The sequence below is a fragment of the Sturnus vulgaris genome, chromosome 5 (genome assembly GCF_052056855.1).
Source record: "Sturnus vulgaris isolate bStuVul1 chromosome 5, bStuVul1.hap1, whole genome shotgun sequence".
Taxonomy (NCBI): Eukaryota; Metazoa; Chordata; class Aves; order Passeriformes; family Sturnidae; genus Sturnus; species Sturnus vulgaris.
The window spans coordinates 10,325,723-10,337,766 of NC_142247.1; the positions used below are offsets into that span (position 1 = coordinate 10,325,723).

At 36.4% G+C, this 12,044-nt stretch overlaps 1 protein-coding gene across 6 annotated transcripts in view; it reads right to left on the reverse strand.

Moving 5' to 3' along the window:
* CCDC91 (coiled-coil domain containing 91) overlaps positions 1-12,044 on the reverse strand; it is a 113,611-nt gene that overhangs the window by 15,669 nt on the left and 85,898 nt on the right. For 5 of the 6 annotated variants that reach the window (XM_014880801.2, XM_014880775.2, XM_088164829.1 and 2 more), the window contains one exon: positions 8,931-9,044. The exons of the other annotated variant lie outside the window; for it this stretch is intronic. In XM_014880801.2, coding sequence (XP_014736287.1) covers positions 8,931-9,044 — 114 coding nt within the window. The remainder of the gene's footprint in view (positions 1-8,930; positions 9,045-12,044) is intronic. 6 annotated transcript variants of the gene reach the window in all.

A 12,044-nucleotide genomic window follows, 5' to 3' on the forward strand; every position in this document is an offset into this window, starting at 1 on the left:
CATGCAATGTATGGATTTTCTTATATAAACACTGCTCTGAGACAATCCCTGATGTGAATCTGGGTTGAAAATTGATCTGACTCAGAGTAGACTCTGACTGTACTCCTGACTCAAACCAGGGATTAACAATAATTTACCTGCCATGTGTAGGGAATTTGAAGAAGCTGCCAATTTACCAAGGAGACAGAGGAAAGCGTGCACCAGGAATTCATACAGGACTTGTTCCATCACTACCACACAGTGTTAACTTGGAGAATATAAGATGTAACATACTTTAGCCCACTACTCAATAAAAGGGGTGAATTCCAAGCTTTATCTTTAAAATCAGCCCCTCAATGTGAATAACAAAGTGAGACCAAGTAGGTGGCCTAATCAATAGCACTGTGTAGAAATCTTGCACTGTTATTTGCAGACTTCATGGATTTCTTTAACCAGAGGGTGGTGAGACCCTGGAGCAGGCTGTCCTGAGAATTTGTGGATGCTCCATGCCTGGAAGTGTTCAAGACAGAGTTGGATGGTGCCCTGGTAGGAGAGGTGGGAGGTGTCTCTGCCCATGGTGGGACGGTTGGAACCCTATAGGATCTTCCAGGATCCTTCCAAACCAAGGCATTGGGATTCTATGATTCACGTCTGAAAGCAGCAGGTTTGTGTGTTTGCCATGCCTGCCCTGGAGTAAGGAATTAGAAAGAGGGCAGAGTGCTGGATCCTTATTATTGTTCTAAGCTAGAGTCAAGAATGGTTGCAGCAAACACTTTTTAACCATGCAAGCACATCAGTCCTCAACACGAATCAGATCAGCACTCCTGGTGGAACCATAAAGTCAACCATAAATTTAAAAAACCTGAATATTAGATGTAATAATCTGCAGTAACTAGAATACCAGTCTAGTTACTGAAGTTAATGTAGTACTATATGGGAACAGTTCTTTTCTGTTCAAGACATTAGTAGGTAATTTAAAAGCTTTCCAAAGCACATAATTTCACATTCATATGGAGTACATTTCTGAAAAACAGAAAAAGGTTTCTTATTTTATTTCCACTCATCACCATGTCACTTGTGTAACTATCTACTTTATTGGAAATAAAATAATTGAGCACATTTACTTAAAAGACAATAAATACTAGATGTGCACAGCTGAAAAAAAATAGGCAATATAAGTAAAATAAAAGCAGTAATTTCAAACCTAAATGCGATTATCACCTGAAGAATCTGAGCTCTTGCGTTTAAAGCTACATTAGGATTCATGTTTCAAGGGGAGATTTGTGGAGTTGCAATGGTTACTGCCAGTAGATGTATCATAAAAGGAGTTACCATCATGCATGTATGGAAGCACAGAGAGAAAAGCAAAGGTGCAGCCATCAACAGAAGGTCAAGGACTTCTCACCTAAATAGAGAAATTATCCACATAATGAAATCCTAGAAAGCATCTAATTCAATAATTTGAGGAAAGACAAAATATAGATAACCAATAGTCGAACTCTACGTAAATTCTTAGTTGGACAGAAAGCCAAACTGCTTTTTAAACCACTTTTTAATTTTAAAAATTTGCTTTGATTGTAGTTAGGACAGTAAGTGTGAAGACTGGTGTATGGGTAAAATGAAAATGGGTCCAGCCTCGAGACACTTCCCCAGGGGCAGAAACACCAATTACATAAAGAGATTTTTCTACAACGATAACATCCCATTGAAAGAAGAAAATTAAAAATCGCTAGCAAGAAAAAACATGGTGTTTTTTCTGTCTGATAAGAGAGGCCAATAAGTTGAAGTTATTTACAATTAAACTGATGCTTGAAGGTGTTTTCTGGTAGCAATAAATTTAAAAAGTTTTTACAATCATAGCCAGTTTCAGCCACCAGATAGCCATCTTATTTCTCTTCCCCTGTACTGATCTTCCTCATTAGTTTGATCTAATTCTTACTACAAAAAGGGTTATAAATTGCAAGGTCTTTATAAAGACTATGTGACCTATATGATAACTAAGGCATTTATGCCAAGGTTGTAAAGAACTAAAATGTTATTTCAAACTGCAGCTCTTGCTATGTAAAGGGAGAACTTTTAGTCAGACTTGTTTAAGAAAAACTTAAGAAAATTGACCATTTTCTGTGATGGCTCTGATGGATGAATAACAAAGTAACTATGTAGAGGTGTACATATCTTCTCATAAGGTCAGATTTCAGGAGTGAATTAAAGATAATTCCTCAGACAATTTGAAATCCCAAAGGAATTTGCAGCAGCCTCTCCTCAACAAGGTGGATAAATCCAATTAAACTTGAGCTTCATTCATTCTTTTTCAGTCTTTATCTTAAATAACTAAATGTGAGATATTAGTTTTCATCATAAAATCTTCTCTTAAAGTATCAAAGAATGAGGAACTTGCACAGAAAATACTTCACATTTTAAGAAAAGAATCTAAATAGATAACAGGGGTTGTAGCAATTTTATAAAATATCACCATCCACAATCTGTATTGATAAAGATGCTCTCAAGATAGATTTATACAGGCTCTGCTGCTAAACTACAAAATCAAACATAAAACCCCTAAAAAGTTCTAAAAGTGCATTTATGATAAACCAGATCTGTATGAATATATTTATTTATGAAACATAGCACACACCATTTAAAAAAACCCTGAAATGGGATTTTTACCATCACCAGCCCCAAAAGTCAGTGTATCAGTTGGAAAGGTACTCAAAAGGCGAAAACAAAGGTCTGCTTGTTTCCTTCAGACAAAATAAACATAGAAAATACACTCCATAAATACAGTATATTATTAGAAATAGCTTGAAAAACAAGGATAACCGTGGAGGAAATTAGCAGTTTTAATCTGATTTACTGTCAGATTATGTCAGATATATCCTGCTGTCTTAGATATTACTTGATAACTACTTTTCTTACCTTAAAAAGCATTGTAAATACACTGCATCCAAGCACAGAATGAAATGCACAATTCCCCCTTCAAGTTGTAAATATTTGTTGCAGAAAATCCCACTGAAAGTGGGAAAAGGTATGACTTGCTCTTGCCTGGAATAAGCTGACCTTCTATAAAGGTATTTTATCAGGGTAAAACAGTATTTTCCAAATATTCCAAGTCTTTTTCAGAAAAGAGCAAAAATAACTCTGTTCTTCTGGTTACATGGCAAAGAGCCAAGCTGCCTGTCCTGGCACATCCCATACATCCCTGGGATGGGCCTGGAATTCTGTTTCCCAAAAGCACCTGTATTATTACCAAACTAAAGGGGTAATTCCTCTATGCAAAATCAGAAGAGAAACTTGTTGGCTTTTTTTTCACTTTCTTGTGAGACAGACATGGCTTATACCAGCTTGCCAGTGCTTCTTCAATATAAATACTGTGATGGAAATAGGCCCTTACTTTCTGTAATAGCAGAAAAAATTATCTAAGAAATAAAAAACTCCCAAAAGTATCTCTTTGGCTATTCTCAATTCTGCAGTATTTTGGTAAGCATTAGTCAGAGAAATGCTTAGTTCTGTTTTCTTGTAAAGGTTATGAGGCACAGCTGCACAAATCATATGGGAACACACAGTAGGACAATGAGTTTTGTTATAATGGTGACATCTCTGCTCTCAGCATCTGACCCTTAAATCAGGATGGGAGTACATTTATGACAAGTGTTTGACCTCCAGGGAAACAGGGGCTGCATTAAAAACAAATCTGTCATTCCTGTATTGCTCAAGCCCTAACACTTAGTTTTTCCTTGCCAGGCCAAAATATGCCCTTTAAAGCCAATGAGAACTGTGTATAATTAACAGACAAAAGATGACTGACTAATATCCTCAGCTCTGCTGTCAGAAAACAAGCAGTAGATTTTCCTGAGGGGAGATGAATGTCAATGTAAATAGGAAAAATTAAAATTTGCTTATTGGCTAGCTACTCACCTCATGAAGTGAATCTTTGTAATTTAGAAAAGTTATTTAAATAACCTATTCAGTACAAGATTTCTTGGGTAGAAAACTTCTCCTTTTGTGACTTACTCTCACCTTTGTATACCAACTTCAAGAATAAATTTTTTTCTCTGTACAGCTAATGGTCACAAAAATTAAAAGGTACATAAATAATACACAATAACACACTAGATCACTGTGTCTTGTCTGCTGTTAATACATAATAAATAAATAAAACATATTGAATTAATTTTTAAGCATTCAATTGGAATGAATAGGCAATAAAACACTGAATTATGACGTTTATAAACAATTTCAGACATGTTGCAAGTTATAGCACAGGCAAAATAAATGACTATTACAACAGACCACTTTTGTAAACCTCTATTCTACAAATTTCCTAACATTTGTGTGATTTTAGAATTAACAAGGTATGGTTTTTAACAAAAGGTTTTGTTGAAAGCTTTTAACATTTGTAGATTATGTTCAAGAAGCCAGAACACTGTCCAATTATGAAAAAAAATAAGAAGCAGAACAAATAATTTGCTGACCTTTCTAACAACAAATAATTGGGTACAGAACTTAGTTTGAAGTACAGCAGTGATCAATCAATTGCCTTGATCATCAGAATTTTTATGAGGCACCTGGAAATATAAAACTCCACAAGAATTCTCTGGGTGACATTCTGGTCTGTACAGATGTCTCATGACAAACAGACCTACTTGCTGAAGTCAGTAGTACACAGCTTTCAATATTTTCTTGCAGTTATTAAAAAACTATTTTTTTTAAGTTTGGTTGGTTCTCTTACTTCCTATCAGCAAATTAATTTAAAAAAATCATCTCAGCCAGTCATATAAAATGTAAATACATTTCAGGAATTGTAGTCATAGAGCAGCAGGGGTTACACTCAACTGCACATCTATAGGTCCACATTATGTATGCAAAGAAAAGGCCAACATACAGCCTCAAAATAAGACTAAGAAGCAAAGACATTAATATACTGCAATACTGGTATTATTTTATTCAGATATTGCTTATCTGATTTTTTTACTATTTATTTTCAAGCTTATTCTCAGTTCAGAAAGGAAGCATTACTCCCTTAACTCAGCTGGCTTGGCTTCTCTCAGACCAGTGGGTTCTGAAAATTCACATTACTACCTTAAAGCAATTCCTGCCTTTCACTCTCCAGCTTCATGGACCACCATGTGCAGGCAGCAGCTCCTTTTCTTCACATCTTGGACCAGTGAGAAGAGACAAAGTGCAAGCAAAGGATGAGGGAAAAGCTGGGATCTGGAGCCCACTTTACACAGGGAATGATCACACTTCTCCTTTGCTCACATATCTGGAATGGTTGCAACACACCTCCAAAATTTCAGTCAACCTTGGAACTGCCTTGAATTCAGGGGCAAACAACAAATGGGAAAGTTCCTTGGAACTCTCACAAACCGCACTTTTGGAGTAAAAGCTTTGTTTATATCCACTTAATTCAGCATCAGCCAACTGAAGCAAACTGTTTGGTAAATGGGCCAAAGACCCACCTGAAGTCCATAAAATGTGGAGCAGGGATAGGCTCAGTCAGTCTTTACACTCCTAACAGAGCAGCACATACCCATTATTCAGATTTTAGCCAGAAATATTACAGAAGCCATGCAGTTGGGCAGGTCAATGAAGGGCAGTGTGATGCTTCTGTTTTGTAGCCCAGGGATCAGGTTTTGGGAGCTCTAATCCTAAACCAGGGTTTACAGGACATTAGGATCTACACCTTGTTCTGATTCCCAGGTAACAAGCACAAACGTGGATGGATACACCTACATGTGAGAGCCTATGCACAGACATGTACATATATTCTACCACATCAGCAAGATGTTTGAGCAAAATAAAACTATTAACCCTTAAAAACAACCCCGAGCTGTTCTACCTCAGGAAAGAGAATACCTTCACAAGCATTCAGTATAAAAACAAACATCAGAATTTTTTAACAACTAATGCAAAAAGCTGGCAAACACTTCCTGGCACTCACTAAGGCAGGCACAGCCTCAGGGGCTGCAATGTGTCAATTAGTGCATCTCGGGGCAATTAACGTGCTGGGGCTCCTCACAGAGCTGGGTGCTTCCAGAGATTCAGGTGATCAGAAACCACAGTGCAGGGCCAGAGGTTACAGGATGGTGAGTATCAGGCAACAAAAGACAATAATGACCAATAGGTTTGTGAATCTTGAGCTTACATCAGAACAGAGGGACTTTGGATACTCAAGGAAAAGTGTTTTCTGACTCTTCACTTAATTCTAACCAAACTGAAAGATCTTGCTTCCCTCTACATCTATCTCTCAGATAGAGCTCTATGGCACATGATATGCATTGAATCCAAACCAAAAATAATGTTTATTTGTATGACAGAAGTGGAAGCAGTGGCCTGCCATTTAGCCCTACTTCAGTGCCTTTGTATCTGTGTGTTACCCTTCACTTCTGTCCCCTCATTTCCTACCCCACCAGCAACAAGGTGAAATATTGCTTTGTTTTGCCTTCCTCATATTTATTGCAAAAGCAGGCAAAGCAAGACTACATAGTCAAATATACCTTGAGGCAGTTAATAAAGATAACATTCTGGACATAATGTGGATGGACCTTTGCTAGGGAAAACAATTCTGGCTAATTCTGAAGCATGTGAATTTGAATTTGACCCAGACAGATTCTTCAAGGTACTACAAACGTTTAGATAAATCTCTAAGAGTTTGGTAACTGTGGAAGATGTCTTTGAACAGACAGAAGAGCCTGAGTCTAGTTCAGTTTTGATGCCTGCTTTGGAATGGTGGTGGTTATGAAAAGAGTTAAATTCATGATTGAAATTTCCTTCACATCTTAGATATCCACATTCTTAAAGTGTTAGCTGTGGCAACATTAAAAAGCCCCATTTTTCTAGTATAAAAATCTTCATTTAATATAGAACAGAGAAAATCAAACTAAGACTGCAGTGTATAATTAGAACTACTGCCAATATAGTGCTATATATCTGTAAAAACCTGGGTTCATATGACATAATTACAATGCATGCCACATCTCTTTTCTTTTATGAAAATACCTGTTTCCATCAGAGGTTTTTGGGGTTTTCTTATAGTTTTAGTGTTCTTTTTCTGAAGGTAGAAAGACATGCCAACAAACTCTCTCCCAGCTCCGGTAACTTTTCTGGCCTCAATACAGAGGAAGTTACATTTATTCTTGTCAGCATTTTAGCATGATTATATTGTTGCTTTTTGTTAAGTAACTTTCTACTAAATGAAATAATTCACTGGTAACCAAGTAGAAATTATGGCTGTGCACATGGTTTGAAGCATTCTACAAACACATTTTTGAAACAATGATGACACAGAGTGTGTACATTATCTTTGCAACTTTGCACCTTGGATGCCACTGTCAGTCAAAAAAACCCCCCAAAAAAACTCTCTGAATCCTAGAAAAGGCATTTTCCCTGAGTCCTTTCTAGGAACTACTTACATAAACTGCTGCTTTTTAGCACAGTCCATAAAGTATATTTATTACTCTTACAGGTGTATGAGCTTTGACCATTTCCTCTGCCTCTTATGTAATCATATAAAAGCTATTATGCTGCATGATTTGGAGTTAAACAAGTCTTTCACTTCCAACTTGAATACAGGCAGTCTTTATAAATTTTATGCCAGAAAAATGTAGTTCTCCTTATGCATGATTTTTTTTTAATTAATGGATTTGCGTCAACTGATCAAAAAGAGAAAAAGATTGGCTGAAATATTTGAATATGCTCTATGAAATTAAAGGAATTTATAGTCCTACCACATAAACCAAAGAAGATTTTGTTTCTTTGAAGGTGATATTTTTGTATATATCTGCACTGGAGGCCTTATTGACCTGTTTATTTATGACACTTATGAGAAGTTATGATAAGTTATTTTAATAATAGAACTACTTTCACCTTCCCCACATCTTATCCTTCATAAACAACTGACTTCAGATATGCTCAAACATCCTTATGGATCATGTTTTGCACTGGATTCTGTTTAAATTGTCTTTCCAAATCAAACAAATCCAGCTAAAAGGAAATGTCTCCATACCCAGCATAATGGAAGGAGCTCACCCAACTGCAATCTTAGCTAGTAGCAGGGTGAAAATGTGAAGGTAAATCCTATTTCCCATACTATTATTTAACCCATAAAAGCAAGGAATATTGCAGAGGCCAAACTCATTATTTCTACTTCTTTCTCAGGACAACATTCCCCACTAGATTGAAGCTGAGTGATTTTGTTTATTGAGAATACTGAAATTTGATCTCAGGCTGCTACTGCCATATGAAAGAGGGTTTTAAAAATTATTTTTTGCTTATGTTTTTATAAAGAGCTTCAAAGGGGAGAAGTGTGTTATTTTTTTCTCCTCCTACTGAAAGCAAATCAAAGTCCCTTGAGCTACATTTTACTGTTTATATACAAGCATTAAGCTGCCAGGATATAGCATTAATAGAACAACTGAAAACAACTTTCAGAACACTGCAACATTTCATAACAAGACCAATGCACTGATTATAAATCATGCTTAAGAGAACACCAGTACCTTTTCAGGTTCTCAAATCATATGGGTTGAGAGGAAAAAATTAATGGTCATTGTGTGCATACAAATTGCATAATAAAGTTCGTTTATGAACTTAAAATAACACCTGATATTTATACTGAAATGTTTTCTATGATCTGAGCTCAGATCACAATTTAAACCTAGACAGACGGCATTTATGCCCCCACTTTATGTTACTTTATGTAATAAGAAATGCTGTAAATTTTAACTGAACTATTAATGTCTACTTTTCAGCTTGTGATAGACTTAAAGGTCTACAAATTTATATGAAGAAATGTATCACAATAACAAATTGTTTGAAAAAAAACAAGTGGAAGATCTGAAGACCTAACTCCTGATTCAGTTTCCCTGTGCATTTTAAGAGAGGTTGAAGGTGTAGCAAACTTTACCAATTTCTCACTTCATGATGAAACCCATTATCCATTAGTAACTCACCCTCTTCTGCTCTTTAATATATTCCATCAGTTCCTCTCTTGTCCTTTTTACTGCTTCTTCGATTGCCTTTTCACTTCGTTTCTGCTCCTCCATTAATGCTTCCTTGACAATTTCCTTTCCAAAAGAAAAGCATGTTAAGTGTATATGAAAAAAAAGTCACAAATGTGATAAAAGGTTTTCCTCCTGCTAAATTTTTATTGCCTCTACACTCTTTCCTCAGTAATAGTTATCCTAAATGTATGCAGTATCTTTAAAATCAATAAATTCAGTACTAAATGGTAAATAAGAGAGAAAAAAAGAGAGAAATAATCACTTTAAAGCTGTTCCCTGAGAGCAGAAAATAATACAGCAGTGCAGGTGTTAGTTTCCATCAGGAGCAGGGATGGCAGGGATTTAGCAGCCGCTGTTATCAGGCCAGACCACTTCACCTGGAAGAGACCTGCAAGATCATCTGTAGGCTGCATCTGCAGCTGCCTGAGCCCTCCAGGGCTGCCCACGAATTAAAGCACATTATTAAGGGATTCCCCAAAAGCCTCTGAAACAGTCTTAGGGCATGGACCACCTTTCTGGAAGCCTCTCCCAGTGTCTGACCACCCTCTTTTAAGATGAGCTTCACAAAGTTCAGTCTGAACCTCCCCTGATGCAGTTTTGAGCCATTCCCACACCACCAAAATGGGTTTCTAAACTGTGATACAAATTATCAAAGCTTTTTTGTAAACTTACATAAAAACTTGCCAAAATCATTAATTTGCTTCCAAACTTTGGGAATTGCCAGGGACGTTCTGTACACAGCAGGGAAAAGCAGCAAAAGATACTCACCCACCTATCCCCCTAAATCAGCATTACATCAAATGCATTACAGTAGAGAAAGCCAGGAACCACTTCTTAAAACATCTCTATCACATGCAGTATTTGGTTAAGGAAACAAATTGCTGGGCTAAAGTCACTGTCCCAAAACTGAAGTCCAGCTTCCCAAAACCACTAATGGAATAAGTAATGGCATTATTAATCCAAGTGTTCTGTCCCAAGATTCAGGAGAACAAAATGACAAGCCTCAGATTCCTATAAATCCTGAAAATGTAACATTTTCAGAAAGAAAAAAAAAAACAAATCAAAAAACCCCAAAACCACTAAAAGTAATCACAAGATCTTAAATGATTTGTCAAGGGAGATCAAGAGGAAGATGGAGAGTGCCTCAGAAATCAGGCAGAAATTGGCAATTCCAATGCCTTTGCTCTAGACATTCCAAATTGGAAGAAACAAACACTAGTGGTGCACCTGAAGAATTCAGCAGGAAATAATGGGAAAAACCTCAGTGGTTCAAGCAGGAACACAACATGACTTCTAGTGTATTTATTCACACACATGATTTATGTTTTGGGGTTTTTTTTTTAATCAAAACTTTTATAAAATCAAAGGTAAATATAAATGGATTCCTTATTACTCTTCATTGGTTAGACATAACACTGCATTACCCATAGATTTGTTTTCAGGTTTGCTTGACTGCAGAGCAATACAGACATTTTATGTTATGTATTTACACCTCGGATTTGGGGGAGTGGGGAAGGTTGGCTGTAGAACAGGTGGAGTTCTAAAGTTTTGGAAGTAGATGATATTTATGAAGCTGCATAATTTATCTGTATATATAAGAGTGGCATTTTACAATATGCTATTAGTGTACAAAATGAATAATCCATTGAATTGGATCAAACTTTTTTCTTTTTAAGAAAAAAGTCCCTTAGTGGAAGTTATTCAACTGAAAAAGAAAGCTCCATTTCTTACCTTTAGTTGTTTGCTCTATTTCAGCCAAAATGGAACAGTTTCTGCAAAACTACACTTTTGCTATTTTTATAGCAGAAAAAGTCTAAAATCCCAAATTTAAAATGTGCAACTATGTAGTCCCCACTCTTCTGGAATGCAGTACACATGAAAATCCTAGTTGTGAAAAGTGATTATGATTTTTTTCTATTTTAATTCAGTTTACCAAAGAAAAATCCCAAGAAAAAGGTCTCTTTCACTACAGAACTCTGGCAAGACTAAGAGAAAAAGTAGCAGAAAATTACATATTAAAGAAATATGCTGTTCTTAAAATTATATTCTCATGCCAGTTTAATTTGTCAAAAGGTCCCAAATACTTTCTTGTGTTAGAATAGATCTATCCCATTAAACTCTTCAAAACAAATTATAGAACTGACAAGATGCTGTATCTTAATATGAAGAAAATGTTGCACCCATAAAATACTTGCAATCAATTAAAGTATGTTAAGTATCCTTGATACTATACTTGAAACACTACATAATCCAAATAAAAGTCCAAATAAAAACATAAATTCTACAAATCTATTAATAAAATTATAGCAAGCAAACAGAAACCAGCAGCAATACCCCTACGGAACACTAATTTATAACACTGACATTAAAACAGAAAAAGTAAAATTGGGAAGAATTATTTTTCATTTCCACTGGTATTGGCACAAGTCCCCAGGGTTGTGGTTAAATCACCATCCCTTGATGTATTTAAAAAATGTGCAGGTGTGGCACTTGGGGACATGGATTAGTGGTGGCCTTGGCAGTGTGAGGTTAACTCAATGATCTTAAGAGTCTTTTCCAACCTAAGTGATTCTACAATTCATCTACCACATTCTGGTTAACGAAATTAACTGTTGATGCATCTTCCCAGTTTATAAAGAGTTCTCTGTTTCAGACACTGACCACCTCCTGTTTCCACCTGAAAATCATCTCAACAGTTGCTGTCACCAGACAGATCCTGCAGCCACCAGACTGGACACTCTCATGTGACTGACAAAAAGACTCCTGCTTCAGTGGGCTTCATCCCAACTGCTGGCAGTTGTCCACAACACTTTTGATTTGTTGGGGTTATTCTGTGATTATTCACTCCCCATACCCTAGGATGAATCATATGGATCCGTTTCTCTGAGATCTGAATCGCTGCTTCTCATCTGAGTTGAAATGTTACCCTGCTCACTGCATTCAGGAGAAATGAAACAGTTCCATAAAACACACAGTTTTCTTCACAGGCTATGTCTTAAAAACTGCCAGAGGCCCTACAACCTCTGACAGTGCTCCTGAACTGGCTGACTTGATTTGCACTGT